Raw genomic sequence first — 24585 nt, 5'->3', positions numbered from 1 at the left:
GCTTGAACTTTTTACCTTCACCACGGAGGTCACGTTTTCTTTTGGACTGCTTTGCTCAGACCTCTGAGTGCTTCCACATGAGAGGGAGGCCAGTGGAGGTCCTGAAGGGCTGGGTCCTGGTCTGTCACCTCAATGCCACCACTGTCCCATCCAGAGTCCCTTCCCCAGCCCCAGCATCACAAAGTGACAGCACATGAGCCCAGCCTCCTTCCCCCTGAGTCTGCAGGCTGCTTTTTTCAGACCTTTTATTACATGCAAAGGTTTTCTCCCTCCATTTCCCAACCTATACAGTTTTTCTAATAACCACAGCCTCCACCCAGTAAATACCCTCTGATCTGTTGCAGATTGGCCTGGTGACAACCTTGATAACTACTGTGGTGACCATGTCCTCGATAGCACAGCTTTGGGATGACGAGTGGGAGATGGTATTTATTTCATTGCAGGTAAGTTTTCTGCAAGGATGCTTCTCTGGGGGAGCAAAGGGGCCAGTTCAGCTGAATTCCATGGGATTTATTTATTGCTGTAAGATGAAACTCTACATCTTGATGGTTGTCACACCCCAAACTGAAATCTTGGCAAAGTGAAAATTGTTTTAAGGAAGACTTGTGGTATCCTGCAGGGCCAGAGAAGTATGAAAGGAAAATACTTACAAACTTAATTTCTGACAGATCTGCTCTCTGTTCCTTTTTCCCCACTCTTTCTCAAAAAAACAAGTCCCAAAATATTTTTCCCATTTTGCTTAAGAGGTGACCACTGACGTGTACTTGGGAGTATGCAAATCCATGCAAATCCAGGGGGTGGAAATGTCATTCACACAAGTGACTAACATTTCTCAGAAGTGCTTTATTTTATTGGGGTATTTTTAAGATTCAGTCAGGGAGCTGGAGCGCAGAGACATGACTCAGATGATACATCTCCAACTTTGTGTCATGGTGCTGCACCCTGGTGATAAAGGCCAGTGTGTTCAGAGAATTCCAGAAGAGTTCGGGTTGGAAGGGACCTCAAAGCCCATCCAGTTCCACCCCTGCCATGGGCAGGGACACCTTCCACTGTCCCAGGCTGCTCCAAGCCCTATCCAGCCTGGCCTTGGACACTTCCAGGGATCCAGGGGCAGCAACAGCTTCTCTGGGCACCTGTGCCAGGGCCTCCCCACCCTCATTCTGAATTTTTTCCTTTATATTTAGTCTGAACCTACACTGTTTCAGTTTAAAACCATTCCCTCATGTCCTACTGCAGCTGGCCCTGATAAAGTCTGCCCACATTTTTCTTACAGACCCCCTTTAAGTCCTAAAAGGCCGCAATAAGTTGTCCCTGGAGCCTTCTCCAGGTGAGCACTCCCAGCTCTCCCTGGCTCCAGAGCTGAGGGACTCCAACCCTTGGAGCAGCTCTGGGGCCTCCTCTGGATGCCCTCCAGCAGCCCTTTTTCCAAATATCTGTGTTATTGAGGGAGAAATTCCCCTAAAAGGGGGTTAGAGCTTTCCTCCTTTCCCTTCAGAGCAGCCTGAATGCCAAAGGCAACGGCAGGATTTGGGAGAAGCAGTCGCCAAAACAGCTGCAGGAGGCTGATGTAGGAACGATGCAGAACCCACCTGGAAATGAAACCTGCAAAATCAACGAATTTTTGAGGTGCTGGGGTGTTTTTAATCACATTTTCCTCTCCTGTTCTTGTGCCCTGCAGGCCACAGCCCCTTTCTTGCATATAGGAGCCCTGGCAGCTGTCACAGCACTGTCGTGGTTGGTGGCGGGGCAGTTTGCACGGACAGAGAAAGCCAGTGAGTACCTGCTGTGTCCCTGCAGGGTGGGAAGTGGCTGCTCCTCTTGTTTCTTCCCCCTTGTTTCTCATTTTTCCCCCCCTTGTTTCTTGTTTTTCCGCCCTTGTCTCTCTTTTTTCCCCTCCTTGTTTCTCATTTTTCCTTTTCCTTTTTTTTTTTTTTTTAATTTTTTATTAAGCCAGGAAGCTGTTTTCCTTCTCTCTCTCTGTTCCTGGATTGTTTTTGTTTGTTATTAAGAAACAGCAGTGGTATCTCTTGATTTTAGGATTATTTCTGACTTGTGGAAGGCATTGTACCTGCAAAGGCTACAGGCTTTTTGCTGCAGACATGGTGGTGTTAGAAACAGAAGAACCAAAACATCTGTGAGAACCTACAGTCACTTTTAATGGAAAATAGGATTTCAATCCTTTGGAAATACCAAGAGCAGCTGCAGGCCTTGGTGCAAGCCTGTTTTTGCCATTTCTTTGTGGCATTTTGGCTTTTTTTCCGAGTAAATTTTTTATGGTTTTTTTTTTTTTTTTTTCTGGTTAGATGGAATTTTCAGAGCCTGGTTGGTGTGTGGGTGCTGCTGGGGTGAGCAGGACCTGGGTCAGGATCACATTCTGTGTCTGCCTGGAGGCTTGGGTGCTGGTGACACCTTTGAGGCATGAGGTCCCTCAGCAAGGTGTTACTGAATTCCTCGAGTGCTCCATTCCGAGGAAAAAATCCCTGGCAGAGTTCCTGGAGTTACTTTCTGGCTTGTGGGGACGTGTGTGAATGAGCCTGTTAGATGCTGGAAGCAAAAAGGAGCCTATTTATGAGTGAAACCAGATCAGTTGTGGCCAGGAGCAGAGCTGGGCTGTTCTGTCCTTCCCTTAAAAAAACCAACACCACCTTCTCTACCTTGCATCCACTGCAAATATTTGTTTTAAGGGGTTTGGTTTTGAGTTTTTGGGTTTTGTTTTTGAGGGGGGAAGGGGGGTTTGGGTGTTGGGTTTTTCGGTTTTTTTAATGGAGGTTATCCCTTGAGTTCCAAAGCCTTAATGAGTTTGCAAAATAAATAATAATTTTAAAAAGTTTAAAAAGCAAGTGTTTTGCTGTAACATCTGTGGTTTCAAGTGGCTCCAGAGATCTTAGGAGTTCAGAGGTGCCTGTTGTTTTTTATAAGGAACACATATCTGTGGGGCACAGGGGGTGATTCTGTTGCTCTGCCAGCACCTTCCAAAGATTCCCAGGGAGTCTGGGCTTGGTGGGAAGTCATGGATAGATGGAATTGTGTGGCATGGGAGGCAGTACTGCTCATCTGGCCCCAAGCACTGCAGCTCCCTCACAGCCCAGGGATTTATTTAAACATCTCCAGCTTGGTCAGGAAAACATGGTTGCATTTTTCTGGTGCAAATCTCAAGGCAGAAGCAGCTGAAGTGGCTTTGCCCCGGCTGAAGTGGGTGGTGCAATGTAAATTTCAAATGCACTGATGTGGTGCCATGGCTTATTTCTAACTATGTGTGACTGGTGAATTATTTCTCTTGTCAGGCAGGGCAAAATCTGGTGCTGTCCCACCCAAAGGGTGGGAATGCCAACAATATTTTGAGCTACATTCTGGGGGTTTAAGCAATTCACTTAACTTGCTTGTTCCCCAACACAAAATGAAGTGAAAACCTCCTTCAGGACTTGACTTTTTAATTGTTTTTTTTTTAGTAGAAGATGTTTTTCCCTAAATACAGAGCCCTGCTCTTAGACTAGAGGCACTGATCAGTGGCTCCTCTGGAGGGGAACAGAGGTGTCTTGCCTGTGCTCCTGTGGTGTGGGGAGGTCAGGGCCAGCATTGTCACCAGCTCTTTGTCTCTCTGTCCATCCCAGCTTCCCAGATGCTGATGGTCACGGCGTACCTGGCAGCTGTAGTTGCACTTTACCTCGTGCCCCTCGCCATCTCCTCCCCCTGCATCATGGAGAAGAAGGCCCTGGGACCCAAGCCAGCCATCCTGGGGCACCGTGGGGCACCGATGGTGAGTGGGGACCCCAGCTCTGTGCTGTGGATGCTGCTGGACCTGGCAGGCTCCAGGGAGTGGATACAGCAAATACAGTTTTGAGGCACTCCTTCTGCCTCAGACTGCTGTGGAAGGAAAGCAGGGCTTGAACCCAGCATCAAGTGACACCCCAGAGATACCAGTAAAATATATTTGGGATACCAACAAAATTTTTTTGATTATATCTCAATATATTTGAGATACCAACAAAAGGGCGATTCTTGCCTTGCTCAGGCTGGGTTGTGCCATTGCATTATTTTGGCTGCTGGTTTTCATGGAATTCTGGAATCTTTCCTTTCATCTTCTCTTAGGTACCCAAACATCTCTTTGGGGTGGCTTTGTTTCTTCTGGTTACTAAAGAGCTTTGGTTTGTGCTGCTTGTGCAGGTGAAGTCAAGAAACATTTGCTTTGCTGCACACCTTCTTTACATATTAAAAAAAAGAGCAGTTAACCTGGCTGCTGGCCTGATTGATAGCAGCAAACACTCACAATGAACATCTTCTGCCAGAGCAGGAGAAAGGCTTGTCTGGGAAATAAATCTGTGTCAGGTCATCTTTCATTAAATCAAGCTTCAGCTTTCTTGTGTGGGCAGTACAGTAATGAGGTCTCATCTCCTGTATCTAGTTATTAAATCCCTAATGACTTTTGCTTATGAGTTTATCCTCTTGTCTATTGCAGGGTTGGGTTTTTGCTGTTTGTTTTATGCTTTTTCCACTTCCTTTCAGTCTGGTTGAGGAATTTAGTGAAAATTTGGGTCACAGGATCTCAGAATGGTTTGGGTGGGGAGGGACCTTGAAGACCATTGAGTTCTAACCCTGCCATGGGTAGGGTTAGTTATGGATGCTCTCTAAAATATGGAGATTAAAGGTAGGTTTTATTTCATGTTTTAAAGAGAACTCTTACTGCCTTGGCATGTTACTCACCTGGCATGATGGGACACTAATGCTGAAATCCAGTGGACTGGCAGATCCCACACTGGGACCTTCCAAAAGGCATTGTTTTACATAAAAGAGAATTCTGTTTCTTACGTATCACTTTAATCCTGCCTTGTGGGGCTTTTTTTGTCCAGTTTGTGGCTCACAAGGAGATTAGTACTGGAAAAGAGGGATAAAGAAGGAAAAAAATTAATAAAAAATAAATTAAAATTATGGCCATATTTCCAAAAAGACAAGAAAATACCCTTAAATCTTGTTGATGAAGCAAAAAATCAGATCCTTTAGTGCCTAATCACAGAATCCCAGAATGGTTTTGGCTGAAAGGGACCTTAAAAACCACCTTGTTCCTACCCCTTGCCATGTTCAGGGACACTTTCCCCTAGACCAGCCAGGGGTTTGCAGTGGCTGAAATTAGTTTGGAGTAAAATTTGGTTCTTCTGTCCAGGCTTCTTCATTAACCTCCCCAACAAATGATGCCATGAGTTGCTTTTTAAAGCCCTGGCTAATTAAGGTAAAAGCACAATGTGGTGATGTCCAGCTGCAGCCAGGTTGTGCTGCTCTAATACAGTTTCATAATCTTCTTTAAGGAAGGTCCCCAAAGCTCCTGACTCTGTTTGAATGCATTAGCAGTGGATTCCTAAGCACAAAAATAACCAAAATTAGTTCATTCACGGTAATTTTCTAGAAATTACTTGCTGTGTCTGTGCAGCAGGAAGAAATGAATAGTAGCCTGATTTTTGCAGGGGATGAGTCTCACAAACCAAGCACAGAGAGGAGGAAGAGCTTCTAGAAATCTTGTGCTGGGTCTGTCTGGCTCTCAGTGACGTGGGCACTGTTTATAAAAGAGAGGAGGTTTGGAAATCATTGCTTTGTGCCCCAAGGTTTCTTTCCCTGAAGGAATTGGTTGTATTCCCTGTTATGAACATGGATTTAGGTTTTAAACATAGCATGCCTGAATATATTGTACCAAGCAGGTATCCCTTAAAAAAGCCTGGAGAGATACAGAGAGAGATACAAGCAGAAAGATTGTGCACTTTTTTAGTTACTGCAGTTTGGCTGTAAAGCCTTTTTTAAAAAATAACATTAATCTCAGCAATTAATTCCTGTAACTGCAGGTGCCCCCCTTGGATGCATCTTTGCCTTAAACATGCTTAACCTGGGGCTTCAGCTCCCTCCTTCTTGGAGGGACAGCAGGGTGGGAGGATGGAAGTTCCTGCACCCCAGAATTTCCTTTCTCACAAAACCCCTCACATTTCAGGGTTTATATATTATATTTCTGGGTTTGCTCTGTGGCACAGAGCAATCCCACCTCTGGAGTGGTGGCACCTCTGGGAACAGAGGTAGCATCTGATATTGGTGTAAAAGGTTAAATTTTTCTTTCCTGGCTCTCTGGTTGATCTTTGCTGAGTTGTGTCATCGGTGTCAGTGGCTTGTGCAGCTCCCTCGGGGCTGGGATGGACCGAGAGGTTTGGGTTCACAGCAGGGCAGGTTTTGGGTCGGTGCTGGTCTCGCTGGGAGAGGCAATTATTTATGGCAGGGTGGGAGGCTGGGGACTCACCCCCTGCTCACAGGGAGATCTGTCTTTGCCTGGAGGGTTCTAATCACAGAACCACAGGATGGTTTGGGTGGGGAGGCACCTTAAAGCTCATCTCATCCCTCTGCTCTGGTGTGGGCAGGGACTCCTTCCACTATCCCAGGTGGCTCCAAGCCCCATCCAGCCTGGCCTTGGACACTTCCAGGGATCCAGGGACAGCCACAGCTGCTCTGGGCACCCTGTGCCAGGGCCTGCCCACCCTCCCAGGGAACAATTCCTTCCCAATATCCCATCTAACCCTGTCCTCTGGCAGTGGAGAGCCATTCCCTGTGTCCTGTCCCTGTCTGCCTCTGTAAAATGTGCTCTCCTTTTTTCCAATCCTTTTTGCAATGAGGTCTCCTCGGAGCTCCTTTAGGTGCTGGCAGGCTCTGAGATTTCCCCAGAGTCTTCTCTTGTCCAGGTGAGCATTCCCTGCTGTCCCAGCCTGTCTGTGTAGGAGAGGTTTTTATAGGAGGCTGGGCACAAACACTGAAGCGCAGAGAGAGCATCACCTCGCAGGGTTACCCTGCAGAAACCTGAGCTACTTGGGAAGGGACACAAACAACCCAAGGCGATCCGAGCAAGTCTGGCTGGGATTCTCCAGATCCTTGTGGCTGCTGCTCTCTGCTGACAGCCCTGGGAACATGTGGAAAACTCCTCTTGGAGCTCGACCTTGGGTGACCCAGCGCAGGGCTGTGCGCTGGGGGTGTCGCCTCTGTCTTCGCCTAAACAAGTCTGGCTTTGACTGGGAGCTGTTTTAGGAAGATAATGTGGCTCTGTGCTGCCTTTGTTGAGCAAACATAAAAATGAACTTGTATTGATGTGTGGCTGGAGCCAGAGGAATTCAGTGCTGAGATACCGGAGCTGGGTAAAGGTTGGTGCTGACATTTGCTCTGATTATTTTACCCCAAAGCTTTGCTGACCTGAGCCTGAGAAGTGATCAGAAAACAAATGTCACCTACAGCCACTCCAAGTGCTTCAGCAAGTTTTATATTTATTTTTATTATTTTATTATTATATCTCGCTTGCATGGTGCAGTTAGGACTTTGCCCTTAATTATTCCTCTTTGCAGTCCCTGAGTAAATCATGGGATGTGAATGCTCTTTGTGTCCTGATGGAACTGATCCTGGTGGTGGAAAAACAGGGTGTTACAGGTGCTCTAAACCTGAAAAGAATTGGGGAAAAAAGTAATTTATTTTTCAAAAATAACTTTATTTTGATGTGGTTCAGTGCAAAAAATCTCCCAGGTTTTCTTTCTGGAGTTGTCAGTATTTTTTTTTTCTTGGTCTGCCTGTGTTGTTTCATAGGTGTTTTGGGAGTAGCTGAACTGTGCTGCTTTTGTAGAGCAGCAAAGTATTTATCTTCACACCATTTTTGTTTTAAACAAACCCTAATTCTGTTACCATCTGGTCCATTCAACAGGCAGGAATTTCAAATAAAGTCTGAGTCCTTCTCTCTGATAGCCACAGGGATAAATTTTCTAGGCTTAAGGCAATTTTTTAAATTGTTGGTAAAACTAACTAGGACATTTGTTATTTAAATAAACTCTTTGATTTTTAGACTAATAGGTGACTCTGTGGAAGTGGGAGTAAAATGTGTCTTACAGGATGTGTGGTCTAGTCGTTCTCAATGGTATGGAAAAGGCAGGAATTTTTGGGCAGAGATAGATGTGGAATAATAACATTTTGAGTCCCTGATATCTCCAAATCCTTCTCCCAGCATCCTTGCTGACACTGCTTTGTAATTTTCCCTCATGCTACTGATCTCTCATTGCTTTTTTTTTTTTTCTTTATGTTTTCCTGACAGCTGGCACCAGAAAACACTCTGATGTCCTTCCAGAAGGCAGTGGAGCAGAAGGTGTATGGAGTGCAGGCTGATGTGGTACTGAGGTAGGTCAGTGTGCTGGCTGCTCTCAGACCTCCTGTGGACAATGCAAGCCAGGAGTGCTCCAGCATATCCAGTGGCTGCTCACTGCAGCTTTTTCCCCCTGGAAAGGGCTGTCCTGGTGAGCTCCTCCAGTTCTGTCTCTGTCAGATGCTGCTGACTATTTCACCGAGGTGGTGGTGAAAGGTGGACTTGTCCAAATGAGGGGGCCTGGGTCTCTTTGTCATCCTCACTTGCCAGAAGGCTGTAGTTTATCCTAGAGCCTGTTTTATTCCAGTGAAACACGGCCTAGCCTTGGGAAGAGACAGAGATGCTTAAATGTGACTTTCTCTGGGATACCCCAGGTGCAGGCAGAGCAGAAATTCCAATTTGACTTGGTTGCACAGGAGGGTTTCCACCAAGCTTGAAAAACCATCCCAAGAATACACCAGGAGGAAGCCCTTCCTTCTCCTCTTCCTCTTCCTCACATGGCATTAGTCTTTAGGGGAGGAGGAACCTGGTGACTGTCAAAAAGTCATTCCTTGCTGGCAAATGTTGAGCTGAGTGGACAAGACCAGTTAGAATTTATAGGGGGTTATTTCCAGAGCCATGCTTTTTTCTAGGAGTTGGATAGTTCCTTACTGTTCCTGCTCTCAGTTTGTCCCGGTACCACTTATAAACACAAGAACGACTCAAATTTTATTTTTTTCCCTGACTGCTTCGGAGGTTCGTGTTGATGGACAGATATTTTTGCCTGGTAAAAGGAAGTTTTTTATTTTTAATTGCTTTCTTTTTGCTTTGCATAATTTTTTTGGAGAGAAAATGATTTAAAAACGGAAGGAATTTCTTCCCTCTGGTGAGTGGAAGGTCACTGTGGAAGGATGGAGTATGAATTGGGATGTATGTTATAAAATTCTCGTTTTTTCCAAAATTAGTTCATCAGCTGCTGTGAGGGGACAAGTACTTGAGTGTCCAGCTCCCAGATGAGCACTTGGCTCGCGTGGCTGAATCCATTAACCCTGGCCAAGGAGAAAGGTGGGCTTTGGGAGGAGGAGAGCTGGAAAAGCTCCAAGATCCTTCCCCATTGCCACTCACCAGCCATCCCAGAGGAGCTCTCCAGGCTTAAACCATGCCCTTGATGGCCCAGCTTCCTGAGCCTTCTCCAAGAGAACCAAGTGCCTTCAGACAAAGAGGATCCCATTGACTTTCTGACTGAAAAGTGGGATTTTGGTGCAGCTGACAGCACCCTCGGGAAGGGTTTGTGGCACAGCACCCCTTGCTGTCCTTATCCTTGTGTTCTTTGTACCTGTGGCTGGATGGGTCCATCCTCCTGGAACATTTCCACGTTCTTGTAGGCATGTGTCAGCATGGGTGGGCAGCTTGGACACGTGCTCAGAGCCGTCTCACCCTGCTCCACACCCATTCCACATCCCAAACCGGTTGGAAGGCCAGCTTTGCTGCAAGCAGCAGGAGCCCGGGATTGTTCCTCCCTCTCTTCCACCCCCTCCCACATCTCTTCTTCTAAAGCTCTGATTCCTGTCTCTGAATCACTGCTTCAAACCTGGGTCAGCCCTAAGTGGTGCTGGGTGACTCCCTGAGGGAAGGATTGGAAAGGAGGGAGCCAATGTCAAGTGCCCCGTGGGATTTCTGCACCCTGGTTAAGGCTTGGCAGTGCTCTGCTCTTCTATGAAATGTTAAACTTGAGCTCTTGGCACTTTTAAACACTCCACACTCTTCGCTCTGCAGTTGCTTAGCATTTTTTTTTCTTATTTTATTTTTAACTGTATTTATTAAACCCTTTCCGACTGCAGCAGCGTGGGATTGCCGTGTCAGCGGGTTGCTTTGGGCTGGGGGAAGGAGTTGGCACAGCACAGGCCAGAAATAGCAAATAAAGATGCCAGTGACCTTTGTGAGAAGGGACTTCTGAGGGCAGTGATACAGCTGAGGCAAATGTTTGCTCCATCATCTGAAACTGGGTTTCATTCTCCCTCTGGGAAACAGCTCTGGGTTGTCTCCTAATTCAGATGGGATTTGTCATTTCACCCCATCCTCTTTTCATACTTTTTCTGAGCTCCTGTTAGGAGCTCCTTGCTTTGGAAAATGTCACTGCTATCAGGCTGGCTGCCCTGGGTTTGTCCTAATTTCTGGGTGCAGACAACTGCTCCCCTGCCTTTGATAAAACCTGTCACTACCCTTTGTGGTTTTGCCACTGATCTGGTCACTGAAAATTGAGTGGAAGAAAGTTTAAAGAGTTTCCTATGCTTTCCAGAACCATTATTCTGTAATATCCAGATGACTAAAAAAACCCAGGGAATACATTTGTCTGCTTAGTTTCATCTGAGAGGTGTGGGGTTGTTTTTTTTTCCTTCCTTTAAGCATGAACTTAGCTCATGTGGGCATGAAACCAGTTTTCAATTGGAGAAGGCAATTTGAGAACATTTTTGGTGGTTTGGAAGCCTTGCATCTTGCTGAAAGCCTGATGTTCACATGTAGTCTTGAGAGGCTTTGAAAATTTCCCTCCTGATCTGCTGTGAGCAGTGTGAGGAGAGTTTGTGTGTGTCTGTACATCCAGGGGAAGCTCTGATGTTTTTGGGAGCTGCAGAGGCTGAGAAAGGAAGCTTTGATGAGCATTCAGGGTCAAAGCCTGAATTTTTTTTGCCAAAGCCACCTGAGTTTGAAATGGAAAAGTTGGAGGGGATAATGAGGAGAAGTGGATGAGGCATGGACAGTGTTACACCAGCGTAGCAGGGACTGCCAACATCTGGCTGGTATCTAAGAGAGGTTTTCCTCCTGAGGATGCTTTTTCAGGCTGGTTGAGACCTTCACAAGGATTTTGATGTGGGAGAGGCTGGAGTGGGAATGGGACTTTCCCTCCTTCACCTGTAACAGGGTCTGTGTTTGCAGCTACGATGGGGTGCCCTTTCTGATGCATGACAAGACTCTGAGGAGAACCACAAATGTGGAGGAGGTGTTTCCAGAGCGGGCCTACGAGCACTCCTCCATGTTCAACTGGACTGACCTGGAAAAGCTCAACGCTGGAGAGTGGTTCCTGCAGGTGGGTGCCATGGAGCCCTGGGGTCACAGATCGTGCCCAGCTCCTCTTTGAGGCTGCAGATCCATCTCCTTGGTGATGTGGTGTGGCTGGACCAGGTGTACACAGACCGTGTTTAGTTCTGTCTCTACTAAACTTAGGCTTGGTCTAAGCCATGTTGTGTCACCCTGAAAACTAAACCTTCTGATCTTGTTTTCATAGTTTTAGTTACTTTCCCAGGAAAGTAACTATCAACATGAATTGTTTATACATTCCTTCTAAGAAACATCCTTTGATGGACGTTTCTCATGACCAGTGTGATTGGGAAGGTGGTAACTTAGTTATCCAATCCCTGGTCATAGTCGAGAATCTATAAATACTGGGGTCAGAAAATGAAGTTATTTCTTTTCCTGTCATACCACTGAGAGGTGGTTCATGTGAATCATTCTGTGTCCTTTAGTGACAATGTTGTCTTTCTGGGCCTCTTCTGGAAAAAGGAGCCTTGAGTGTGGCTGACACCAACTAAGAAATTCAGGACCCCGAGGGGGGTGAATGTGATTATAAAAAAGACAGAAAAACCAGTGTGTTACACTCTGTTCCCCCTTTTTTTATTATTTTTTTTTAATTTAACTTTGGGACAGTCATCCCCACAAAGAAAAGATAAGAAAGTCAGCCTTGGCACTGACTATCTGGGCTTTGTGGCAGTAATCCTGGGATGTGCTCTGCTTTCAGAACGACCCTTTCTGGACAGTGGGGTCTCTCTCAAGGGCTGACTACTTGGAGGCTGCCAACCAGTCAGTCTGCAAGCTGGAAGACATGCTGGAAGTGATCAAGGACAACACCTCCCTCATCCTGAACTTCCAGGACCTGCCAGCAGCTCATCCCTACTACAGCACTTACATCAACATCACCCTGGAAACCATCCTGGCATCGGGAATTCAGCAGCAGGCTGTGAGTTCTGTGGGGTCGGGGATATTTCCAGAATTGGCTTCCTTATGGTTTCCATGAGTCCTTGTGTGTCTCCAGTGGGGCATCACTGGAGGTTGTACCAGTGGTCACAGAGGTTGGAATGGAGCACCTGGTACGGCTCAGGAGAGGTTCTCTCTGAGTCAGAAGGAAACTTCTTTGTTTTAAGCCCCCACTAAGGCCACAACAGAGTTGGAGATGAAGAGCAAGAGAAGAATAATTAAAACATAGATTTGGGGATGTGAAGTGGGATTTCTCCCTCCCTCAGGTTTTTGATTCCCTATTGCAAATGCACGTGGCTGCTTCTGTGCTGCTGTGATGCCTTGGTAAATGAGTGTCACTGAGTTATTAAGACCAGGCTGGTTGGGGCTTGGAGCAGCCTGGTCTAGAGAAAGGTGTTGGAATGGCAAGGGGGTGGAATGAGATGGCTTTAAAGGTCCCTTTCTACCCAAACCATGCTGTGATTCAATGATCCACTTTACCTCTTGCAGCTGAGCAGGAGCTGTTGATTTGATTTCGGGACCGCGTGGGTGTGAGCTCAGGGAATGCCATGCCCTGGGCCGGAGTGTTCCCAGATTTGGGAACCATGCTTGCCATAACCTGTGCCCTGTCCCGCTCCCCCCCAGGTGATGTGGCTGCCAGACACGGAGAGGCAGCTGGTCAGACAGGTTGCTCCAGGTTTCCAGCAGACTTCTGGCCTCAAGCTGGACGTGGAGCGCCTGAGGGAGAAGGGCATCGTGAGGCTCAACCTGCGCTACACCAAGGTCACCAACGAGGATGTCAGGTACTGCCCTCTGTGAGAGCCCTCAGCATCCTTTCCTGAGCATCCCAGCCTGTCTGGCTGCACAGAGGGATCTTTCCAGATGGATTTGCTCTTGAAAGCTTGAGCTGTGCAAGCTTTTCCCTACCCATCATCCGGAACCCAGGCTGTTTCTAGGAGTGCACAGCTGCCTCTGACATCTCTACATGCTGTCTCAGGATATGATGAGCCTCTTTGAAATACAAATGTATGAATTGGCTGATTCTTATTAGACTCACAGCCCTGGGAAAAAGTGAAGGCCTTCCACACTGAGTTCCCTCATTAGCAGCTGCCCTTGCTTCCGTTTGTCTGCTCCAGAGCTGCTAGCACGGAATTTTGATTAGACCAAAGTCTGGATATGCTTTCAGAAATTTCTCTTTGCAGAAAGAGAAACTCCTGTCCTGTATCATCTATTTAGACTGTGATCAGCTCTTCTCTCTAGTGACCCTGGCACAGCAAGGGGTTCCTGTCCTGCCTGTGCCTGTATGTGAATTTTTATTGTTTTAGCTCCCAGCTTATCCCCCTTTCTCAGGGAGGGCAGATTGTTTCTAGTAGGGCTTTTCTGGTTTTTAAAATTTCAATTAAACAGGTTTGCAGAAGAGAAATATCTCCAAAGGAGCTGTCTGGCTGCATGTTAGAGCTGAAGTAGGCAAGAGCTGAGCCTGCAGCTGTTTGAGAGCGTGGCCCTGTTTGGGGTGATCCAGCTGTGTCTTTCCGTGGCTGCCAGCAGTCAGTCCAGCTCCTCACCCTTAAAACCAAGGTCATGCTTTACCTGCAGCATAATTCCTGCTTATTTTTCCCCCCCTGTTTTCTCTGTCCCATGGAGAGGGCTCTGTGCTCACTCACTCATCGCACCCAGTTTATCAGCCCCAATCCCCCATCAATCCCACCTAAGCTGTCTCCAAAATAAGAGCTGTCACCTGAATGTTCCTTGAACCCTCTTGGTGCCCAGTCAAATGTTGCTGCAGCCCTGGGTTGACACAGTCCTCTCCATTCTCCCCAAATCCAGCACCTGGGTGCAACGTTGCAGCAACCGCCCCTGCCCTTGAGAACCCCTTTGGAGCACCTTGTTCCTGTTGTGAGCTGAGAGATTTCCATGTCCTGAATGTCACCTTGCACCTCAAAGTGTTTTGCTAGTGTTAAATTGCAGGGATTAATCTGTGCTGCCCTGGTGAGGGAGACTGATGAAGCTTCTGCTTCATAGATAAGGAAATAGAGCAATTTATGTGAATTATCTGGGTACCAGGTAATTTCTGGCGCTTGGTTTGCTGCTGGCAGCTCCTGGACCCCAGCTGGCAGCTTTAACTGCTTGGAAAATGACCTCAGGAGGCTGGAAGCTGTAACTCTGCAATTGTCCCCAAAACAAGGGCATGGAAGTTGTAGGGATTGATGCTGGAGACAGGTCTGTCAGTGTTTAATTAAGCAAATTGCCCCTGAAATGTTACAGGCGTCTGAGGCAGATGCTAATTTTGCATCAGCACGGTGAGATGGTTATTCCAGAAACACCCCATGTCCATCATTCCTGGGGAAGCATCTGAGATGGTCTGTGGCCTGTGCCAGACAGCAGCCAAGAGGTGAGGAAAGCTGTCAGGATCAAACATTGGCTTGCAGTGCCCTCACAAAGCGCTGTTGAAAACTCTTCATTCTGTGCAATTCAAACCCTTCCGCGGTCGATGGCGAGAGCTCTCCTCTTGGGGGTGAGGTTTGGTGGGGTGCTGTGTGTCACCCTGGGTGTGTGCCTCGGCAGGGACTACAGCAGGGCCAACCTGAGCGTGAACCTGTACACGGTGAACGAGCCCTGGCTCTTCTCCATCCTGTGGTGCGCCGGCGTCCCCTCGGTCACCTCCGACAGCTCCCACGTCCTCCGCAAGGTGCCTTTCCCCATCTGGCTCATGGTAAGCACCACCCTGGGAGGGGCTGGCAGGAGGAGGGGGCTGTAGAGCTGAGAGGTTTATCCAGGGGGGAGGTTTGGTTGGGCTTGAGGGTTTCCCCGCTCTGTGTGGCTGAGCGCTGAGATGGTGATGAACTGATGTTCCTCTCGCACAGCCCCAGATGTCGCTCTGGGTGGGATCCTCGAAGATTGCATTGCATTCCCTGTTTAGCCCACATGGTTTCTCCAGTTTTCCTCTGAGGGAAAAACAGCTTTGCAGACCTGCTGAGCAGCTGTTAAGAGTTGCAGGCGAAGCAGCAAACCAGGCCTCTGTGTCTCGGCCAAGCTGTAAAATCAGGTTTTGGCCTGTTCTGAATCCCAAACCGAGGAGCAGGTTGTACCTCTGGCTACCCCATTGCTGGACAAGAAGAAGGAGAGAGCCAGTGATGATGGTTCAGCTGGGATCAGCTGGTGGGATGACCATTTAGACTGGCAACTGGAACCAGACCTACCAGTGCCTGGAAGGTCACAAATCTCACTCACAGCATGGGGCTGTGCCTAAAAGGTCCCATCTACACTTCAAATGGACCCTGCATGGATATATTTCCCTGTTTTCCCCCAGACTTGGATTGCCAAACAGCATCTTGCTCTCACCCTTTGAGGTACAGCTGAGATAGGAAACTTTCAGCCCAGAGAACTCTGAGAAAATGTCAGCGCACAAAAGGAGGGAGAGTTTCAATTTGTTCCTGTTTGCAGCTTTCCCTGATAGTTTTGGACGACAGCCTGGCATTAAGAAGGTCATAAATGTTGTGATTTATACCTAACCCCTGCAGCTCTGTGCTTTTCTTGCTCCTTGGTGGTAACTCCAGCCATGGGTGGTCTCCCTGTGATTGCACAAACCCAAGTGTTTAAAGGTCTGCTTCTGTTTTCTGTCTTGCAGCCTCCAGACGAGTACCACCTAATCTGGATCACATCTGATCTCATTTCATTTCTCGTAATTGTAGGAGTTTTTATATTCCAGAAGTAAGTTTGTTACAGCTCTGCTCTTGTGTATTTGTGACCTGTGTTTTTGTCCAGATTGTCGGGTGGAGATGGGAGTGAGGAGTACCCTGAGCCTCAGTTCTTGGATTGCAATAGCAGGGGAAATACTTACTTTAAAAATCCTTGCAAACAATAAATCCACTCACAGGATGGGATGGAGAATTGGATGCACCTTTTAAGAATGAGAGATCACAAATTAGTAGTGTTCAGATGCCTTGCTTTGCTCCTGAAATATGTGGAAGAGAAACTGTAAATGCTTTAGGGAAATGGATGTTGAGAATGACATTCTAGTACTTTAAAGGAGGAAGAGGACAGGGATTTTGAGATTCCACTATTACACTGTTCAAAAATAACGTTAGTTTTCTTAAATCAATTTGTTCCTGTTTGGATTGTAGAAATATTATGGAATCGTGGAATGGTTTGGGTTGGAAGGGACTTCAAAGATCATTTAGTTCCAACACCCCTGCCACAGGCAGGGAGTTACTATGGGAAACATTATGACACTGCAAATCAAATCAGTTGCTTAGTTAGAAAGAAGAAGGAGAAACTCTTCTCCAGAAGTTGGACTTCTCTGCAGCAAAGGGCTTGCTCTTCCAAGAGCCTTGTGCAGGACAGACCCCTTTCCCTGATGTTCCAGTTTCTCCACCACATGGGAGAATTGCTAGCAGGGCTGAGGATATGTCAAAAACAAATCAGAGCAGATTGCCCAGGTCCCTCCCTCCTGCTGATGTGATTCAGCTCTGGGGAATGGGGTATTTGGCCTTCGGTGTCATGATTGATTTTTTTTCATGTGTGATTAGTTGGTTTGGTTTGGTTGGTTTTTTTTTTCCCCCCAAGTCCTTTTTTGGGGCAATCCAGAGCTGCTTCCTTCATGCAAGGATGAGGGGGTGGTGGGAGCAGAGGCACTGCTTTGATGTGCTCGTCCTCTGTCCTCTGCATGGCTTCTCTCTCCTCTGTAGCCATGGTAGGGACTGCTCCTGCTCTTCTGCTCCAGCCCCAGTGACAGGATCGTGGCAGCCTCTCCAGAGGGGAAATACCAACTGTGATGACTTCTAACTAACCTTTTTTGCCTCTTTGCCTTGTTTATTTTCTTACTGCTCTGACTGTTGTGCATGTTCCTCCTCTTTCTCTCTCTGCTGCATTCTGGCATCTCACAGCTATCACATGATCAGGTAATTCTGGTGCTTTCCTCCTCTTTCTCTTTTTCATTCAACCTTCCTTTCTCTCTTTCTTTCTCCCTCTCTGCTATGGCTTCACTGCAGATGGACAGGGTAGGATGCAGCTTTTCTGATGCTTTCCAACATCTGGCTTCAGGAGGGGACCGTGAGGGTTTGAACACTGCATAGTCCATAGCCATGAGCACCATGGAAGTCTGGTGCTGAAGCCAGTGGATGTTTTGAAGGCAATCTGACCTTCTGTTACAATGACCTGAGTCACTGCCTTTTAAAACAGCCCAATTCTGAGGTCCTGGGGCACCTTGTGGCTGGGAGATTCCCAGAGGATGTAACGCTTTCTCTGTGGAAATAATCCCATGCAAAATTTCCCCTTCCTTCCTGTATTTGCCAGAGATGTTTGAGACCAGCCTCTATCCTAAAGAAAATCATGGAATCTATTCAATTATCGAAAGTAGCACTTCTGTAATTAATTCTCTGAATTAATGGGGCTGACAACTGGAAAGGTTGGGCTCCTCAATTGCTGCCCTCGGCTCTTGGGATCCTCCCGAGTTGCACCCCTGTGAAACTGGAAACACAGTGTGAAAATAAGAGCACTGCAGTGGGGGAGGGAGTTGAGCCTGGGGCGCTGGTTTTGAAGTGCCATCAGTCAGAATCCCAGATTCCTTTCTCCCAGTTTGGGCCCTTCCCTCACCAGTCATTCCCATCCCTTCGGAGGGAAGCGCTGTCACTTGTCACTGCACTAAAGCCTTCTCCCTCCTCAGACCAGACTCTCCCCGTGTTCCCTTCTCCATTGCTCCCCTCTGTGCCGTGGGGTTGTTCTCCTGAGGATGTGGTTGCCCCCTCCCTCTGCCCAGCCTCGGGGTCAGGGTCGGTCCCACTGGTGTCCCTGAGGTGCTTTGGTGTTCCTGCCTCGCAGCATCTCCCCAAAACAGGGCCTGGCTGTGGGGCCGGGCTGAGCCCTCCTGTGGGTGCAGGGAGGTCGGGTGGTCTCCCCTTCTCTCCTCCCCTCGCTCGTGGGGGAGCTGGGCAGGCTTTATGCAGGAGCAGGCACAGGAGGGGGACTCTGCAGCTGGCTTGGCTCTGTGCTTGCTCCATCTGACCACCTCAGTGCCGGCCAACCCCATTTTTTCCTCGACCTGCCCCTCTCCCACCCCCTTTCCATGGCATTGAGCATCTCCCCTCCCACCCCAGGGTCTGGCTGTGGCCCTAACCCGGTGTATGCTGTCTCTGTGTTGTTGTCCCAGTATTTTTTAGTCTGTTCCCACCCCGTGTCCGTCTGGTCTGCTCTGACTCCAGCCTCCCAGAACAGGACCTTCCTGCTGTCTCTCTGGCCTTTTTGCACGCTGCTGTCCCAAACCTGGTCCACCACAACAGAGTCCAAGGGGGTAGGAGAGGTGCTATTTTCTATTCAACCAGCTTTTTTGAAGACCCCGAGGCTTCTGAGTGTAGCACAGGGTGTTTCACGTGGTATTGGTTGGAGTTCCATTGTGGTTAAATGTACTGGTGGCTCTTCTGAGAGGATATTTCAAAGCAGCCCTGAAAGATGGGGTGACCCTCTCTCTCCTGGCTCAGTCTCCCTGTGAGAGGAGCCATCATCTCCTCATGCGTGTTTTACCGCCCTGGCTCTGCCCACAGCCACCACGGGAGGTGGAGAGCACGGAGCAGAGCTTGTTCCTCTTGGCAGGAGGAGAAAAGTCCCTGCACGTGTGTGAGGCTGGGCTCTCTGTGCCTCAGAATGACCCCAGTCCTCCGTGGGATAGCTGGGATCTGGGGGTAAGAGGTCCCTTTTTGGCCACAGAGTGACTTGATGCTGAAAATCCTGGTGTGGTGGGCAAAGCAGAGACTTGTACCAGCGTGGTTTTGGTCCTGATTTCGAGTTTAAGGAGGGTCTTACTCTGTCAGATCTTGCAGTCACATTGGCCTTAGTGGGATCTGCCTGAAGGGAACACTAAGGCAAAAAATACATTCTTCCAGGTCAGAGTGGCTCAGTTTAGATTATGATGATAGAAGGAAAAAAAAGAAAAAAAAAATTAATTTGTTTTATACTTTAATGTCTCTGCCTCCTTGTGCTTCCCCTCTGCATTGCTTCTGTCCATGGGTCTGTGAGTTGTGCCGTGTTGCCATCCCACCCCTCCTTTTCTGTGTAGCCTTCATCTGTACCCTGGTCAGAGCCTGATTCAGGTCACACCTGGTGTCAAGCACTGGGATTTGGGAAGGGGGTGGAAAGCCTACAAAACTGACATCAGCTACGTTTAGCTGGGAAAAAATATTGCAGGGCCTCTTTTGTGGATGTTGGTGTGTCAGGCTGATGCTGTAGACCCTGGCTGGAGATCTGTGGGCTCCTCCAGTCTTCTGCTGCTCCTGGGGCTGGGTAGGGGGTTCGAAATTGAAGAGAAGGTGATTGTTTTGATCACCTTCTCTTGTGTGGGTGAGCCACTAGATGGTGCCAGCAGATCAGAAACCTCTTAAGCCACCCTAAATTCTGCTGGTTTTTTATCAAATAGCTTTAGGGCATCCCTGGCAGGGAGAGGAGGATTTACGGATGGCTCAGTGGGGTGTGGGCTATGAAAGCCTGGCCTAAACATCATCCCCTTGTGGTGGGATCTTGGGAACATCTGCCTTGGCTGAGCCCACCAGGTTGGTTCTTTCCCCTATTCCAGCAGCCCACCTTGCCCTCCTAATGGGGGCACAGGGCTGCTCTCAGTGCCCCCAAGTGCCACATCCACATGGCTGTTAAATCCTTCCAAAGATGGGCACTCCACCACTGCCCTGGGCAGCTGTGACAGGGCTGGAGAGCCCTTTTGGGGAAGGAATATTTCCTGTGCCAAATCTCAACCTCCCCTGACACAATCTGAGGCTGTTTCCTTGCTGTGTCTCAGGTTTGAAATTTTAAATTTTCTCTGAGCTCTCTTCTCCCACGAGCCTGACCACAGCGCTTGGTGAGAGAAAATTTGTGGTTTCTTTACTTGGCTTTACTTCTCTTAGCCTGTTCCCTCTAAAAGTTTAAACACCTCTGTCTCCTTTGTACAACTGGACAGGGCTGTGGGGAAATCAGCTCATGGATTTGTGAATCCGTGGGTCTGATTCCTGGGTGGAGTTAGGATGCTCAAGGTGGTTAAAGGTGCCTGGGGTGACACACTCATCTCTGAACATCCTCCCGCCACGTGGGGCTCTGTACGTGCAAGGGGGCGAAGGGACTCGGTGGCCTCTTGCACCGAGGGTGCTCCTGTGTCCGGGGAGACCCTCAGCTCCTGCTCCTGTCTTGCAGGTGGCGCCTGGGAAGCATCAGGACCTACAACCCGGAGCAGATCATGCTCAGCGCCGCCGTCCGTCGCTCCAGCCAGGACGTCAAGATCATGAAGGAGAAGCTGATCTTCTCAGGTAGGGATCGGGCTGGTGGGGCCCTCCCTCAGCTCCCACCCTACTGGGGGAGGAGCTGCTCTTGATCCAGTGGGCTGGACTGACCTTGCTGCACTGGGATATGGGCAGAAATCCTGCGTTCAGCTTCCCTGGTTATCCCATCTTACGCTGTCCCACATCTTCTCCACTCGCCATTGTCAAAAGCCATAAAACCCACTGATGATGGCATATGTGACCACAAATATGGTGCTGAGTTTGGGGCAGACCTGGAATTCAGTGGCATTAGAGGCTGTGGCATTCTTGGTATCCTTGTCCTCCTCCCAGAGTTTATTTCTGTTGGAGCACGTTGGTAATGTGTCCATCACAGACCATCTCTAAGATAGCAAAACCGTGAGCAAAGATGGAAATGTTTAGCTTTAAAAGGTTAAATGTGGTGCATGAAGCTGGAAAACTCACCTTTGAAGGAATGTGAATATAATCCCCCCACCCCCTGAGCTTTGTTATGGGTTTTCTTTTTTTGTATTTAGGGTCTGGAGATGCCCAGCAGGGATCAGGGTTTAGTGCACTGGGCACAGACAGAGCAAAAAGGCAACTTTGCTTATGGTGTGAAATGCCAGCCAGAGGTGGTGAAAATCAGGTATAAATCCAGGGAAACCAGACAAGGAAAGCAGCTTGGCACAGCAGAATTAAGCTTCCCTAACATGTCCTAGACATAAAACATCCCAGACATAAAATCCCTTAGAGGTGGGGGGTGCAGATGGAAGTTTTGAGCCTCTGAAACAACTATTCCTGCCTAGGGTGGATGTTTTACCTTTAAACCATTGGTGGGTGCAGGTTTTTCCCAGTGAAACCAGGGACCAGAGGAGTCAGTCCTTTCCCAGGATGGCCATTGGGTAGGGGTTAGGTTCGGGTGCTTTGTACCACTCTCCCACAGGTGACTTGCTCAGCCCTGTGACAATGACATCAGATGTAGGAGGACATCCAGCTCTGGTGGTGGCCGGATTTTGAAGGTCTGAAATGCAGAGCTGAGCTCCAGAGTGGGGGCAGATCACGTTCAGAACACGAGTGAGGAGTTAGCGTTCCTAATTCCCTGCAGGATCAGATGGATGCCGCGAGCCGGGGTCGCGTGGCTGCTCAGCTCCCGTGCTCACACCCCTGCTTTCTCTGCCCCTTCCCAGAGATCAACAACGGCGTGGAGACCACGGACGAGCTGTCCTTCTGCTCCGAGAACGGCTATGCCAACGAGATGGTGACGCCCACGGATCACCGGGACACCAAGCTCCGCATCAACTGAGGGCTCTGCTGCGGCCCCACGCGCGCTCCGGCAGCGAGAGCCGTGCTCTCCTGCTTCCCGTGGGATGGGAACCTCTGAGGAACTGCTGGTCGGGCAGAAACCCCCGTCCCACTCCCCACCACTGGCTGCTCCACCTCCCTGGTTGTGAGGCTGGGGGGCTTATTTTTGTAAATATGTAGAAAATCTGAATTTTTTTGTTGTTTTTTTGTTTTGTTTTGGTTTTTTTTTTGAGTGTAATTTTTTCAGGGCATGAGTGGAAATACCGTGTTCATTAAATCCTCCACCTTATGGCTGAAGTTCTTTGAATCTTGATGTGGGAGCCTGAGGCCCCTCGGGGGGGTTTTGGGAGTGGCACATTGGCCGTGTGTCTCCTTGCTCCCCCTTTCCCTAGCCCAGCCCTTCCCCTGGTGCAGCGACTGTGTAGCTGAATGTTGTGATGTTCTTGTGAAGTGTTGATTTTGTTATGGTTCCTTTTCGTTTTTCCCCTTGTTCCCCTTTTCCTGGGCAATGGAATTGTAGCTCTGATGCAGCAGGAGGCTGTTGGGAGAAGAGAAGCTTGCCTAGGAGAGGAATTCATGCTGCTCTTCCCTGCCAGGGAAGGGCTGGCACTGCTCAGGCACTTGGGCACCTGCTCCTTGTCCCATCCTCCTTCCCCAAAGCCTGGATGCTCGATGGGGAATGGCCTTCTTGGAATGTCCTGCCAGAGTTTTGAAGGCAAATCCTGAGCATTGGCTGTAGATTGGTCTCTGCTGCCAGCAGGTTTTGATATTTTTTATTTTTTTTTTCCCTTCTTTTCTCTCCTCTCTCCAGGCTGGGCTCTGCTGGGAGCCCAGATGGCTCGTGACAAGCAGTGCCACGGGCACCACCACTGCTGGGGTCTGGCTGAAGTGCCTGCCACTCCAAGTGGCATTTGCAGTCATCCCCTGCTTCCCTTCTGGAAGAGGAAGGTGGTGGTGCAGTGGGAGCTCCCCCTCTCTGGGCTGAGGAGGTGCCTGGGGGTGAAGAAGTTGTAAATAGTCTGGGAGGCAAAGCAGCCCCGGGATATAATTTATTCCTGCAAGGAGACCTTTGTTCCTTGCTGTAAAAAGCAGGATCTTTAAAGCTGCACATTCATGTCCTCCAAAGGAGTGATGGTCTTGCAGCAGACGCTGGCGGGCTCTGAAGGCAGAGGCTCCCATCAGCAAGTTTCCAAAAAGCAAAAGGCTTTAACCCAAAATCATCGGCCAGAGGTTAAAAGTAAAAAAAAAAAAAAAAAAAAAAAAAAGGTAAAAAATGAAAAAAAATAGAGGAGAAGGCAGTCAGGGGGATGCTGTACATCACATTCCACACCTAAAGCCACGAGGGAAACAGCCCCTGAGCAGTTTGTTCTTGTTTTGGAACTGCTCTGTGTTTTAAGGCTGAAATCCAGTGGCATTTTGAAACGCTGAAGTTTGGGCTCAGTGTGTGAGAGCTGGGGGCAGAAGTGGCCAACTTGACTCTGTAGAGAACATGTTGATAATGACAATGTGAATTTTGGTGCTCTAAAAAGCACCACCTAAAGTCAAGACTTTATTCCTTTGCATCTCCCCTGGGTTTTATGAATGTAAGTGGAATAAGCCCCTGGTCCACACTCCTCTTACCTTCCCCAAATCCTGCCCTTCTCTGTGGTACTCTCGAGTCCATGAAATCCAGCGTGTCTTGTTCTGCAGAACTGCAGGATTTTGGTGGGTTTGAAGGTATTTTGAGAAATAAGTTGCTTCTCCCTTTGATGTGGTGCTGTGCTGAAACATTCCTGGTGGATTGTCATTGCCCAGTGAGAGATGTTGTTAAATCTCAGCATCTCTTGGTCATCACCTGCATGTTCTGTTTCTGTCCTTGGAGATGACTTTATTGAAAGGTTAAAAGTGCTTAAAAGCTTGGAAGTGATCAAACCAGCAAAGAGTTGTTTTCACAATTAACTTTTTTTCTTTTTTTTAATTACAAGACCCCAATTTCATGCATCATGCACTGACTATTATTGTCCTGAATATTTGCTACCTTTTTTTTTTAAAAAAAACAGAAGAGGATGATACTTTTTTGATGGGACTAGAGCTAGACCAAAATAAACTTTGCAATGCTCTGTGAAATAAACTGTCAGTATTCCCCTGCCAGTCTGTCCTTGTTTTGTGTTATGGCACTGCACAGAGGCTCCCACTGCCTGATCCATAGAGTTTTCCCACTGTTTTCTGTCATGCTCAGCACCCAGCAGCTCATTTTAACCCCAAAGATTGGGGAGAAGTTGGAATCAAGAGAAAATCACACAAAAACGAGGCTGGGAGAAAATATGAGATGTTCCAGAGACTTACTTTTCCCAATGCATTTTTAATTTAACGCAGAACCCCTCTCTTCCCCTCAGACCTAATTTGGGTTTTTTCCCTCAAAAACAATTCCCTGCCTGGGCTGGGAAAAAAAAAAAAAGAAATTCCTTATCTCTTGGGTTCCCTGAGCAGCTCGGTGTGAACAGGAATGAATAAACAGTAATAAATAAATTTGATTTATGGTTCCGCCGCTGCCCACCGGAGGGCGCTGCTCTGCACCGCCGCGCTGCGGCCGCCAGACGGCGCCCGCGGGCTCCCGGCCGTGATCCCGGTCCTGGATCCATCCCGGTCCTGGATCCGTCCCGATCCCGGTCCTGGATCCGTCCCGATCCCGGTCCTGGATCCATCCCGATCCCGGTCCTGGATCCATCCCGATCCCTGTCCTGGATCCATCCCGATCCCGGTCCTGGATCCATCCCGATCCCGGTCCTGGATCCATCCCGGTCCCTGTCCTGGATCCATCCCGGTCCCTGTCCTGGATCCATCCCGATCCCTGTCCTGGATCCGTCCCGATCCCGGTCCTGGATCCGTCCCGATCCTGGTCCTGGATCCATCCCGCTCCCG

The 24585-nt window shown here is 48.5% G+C and overlaps 1 protein-coding gene across 6 annotated transcripts in view; it reads left to right on the top strand.

Annotated features, from left to right (window-relative positions):
• GDPD5 (glycerophosphodiester phosphodiesterase domain containing 5) overlaps positions 1-23803 on the top strand; it is a 107548-nt gene extending 83745 nt beyond the window's left edge. For 5 of the 6 annotated variants that reach the window (XM_058856293.1, XM_058856283.1, XM_058856303.1 and 2 more), the window contains exons 6-16: positions 345-443; positions 1679-1772; positions 3612-3757; positions 8093-8175; positions 11054-11204; positions 11913-12131; positions 12773-12930; positions 14693-14840; positions 15756-15838; positions 20300-20412; positions 21570-23803. In XM_058856293.1, coding sequence (XP_058712276.1) covers positions 345-443; positions 1679-1772; positions 3612-3757; positions 8093-8175; positions 11054-11204; positions 11913-12131; positions 12773-12930; positions 14693-14840; positions 15756-15838; positions 20300-20412; positions 21570-21685 — 1410 coding nt within the window. In that variant the 3' untranslated portion in view covers positions 21686-23803. Of the gene's footprint in view, positions 1-344; positions 444-1678; positions 1773-3611; positions 3758-7014; positions 7161-8092; positions 8176-11053; positions 11205-11912; positions 12132-12772; positions 12931-14692; positions 14841-15755; positions 15839-20299; positions 20413-21569 lie in introns of those variants that run through there. The other variant, XM_058856322.1, reaches the window with a different exon arrangement.
• The last annotated feature ends 782 nt before the right edge of the window (positions 23804-24585 follow it).

This window comes from Poecile atricapillus, chromosome 1 (assembly GCF_030490865.1).
Source record: "Poecile atricapillus isolate bPoeAtr1 chromosome 1, bPoeAtr1.hap1, whole genome shotgun sequence".
Taxonomy (NCBI): domain Eukaryota; kingdom Metazoa; phylum Chordata; class Aves; order Passeriformes; family Paridae; genus Poecile; species Poecile atricapillus.
The sequence above is the reverse complement of the archived record's forward strand: the minus strand, read 5'-3'. Positions and strand labels throughout refer to the sequence as shown.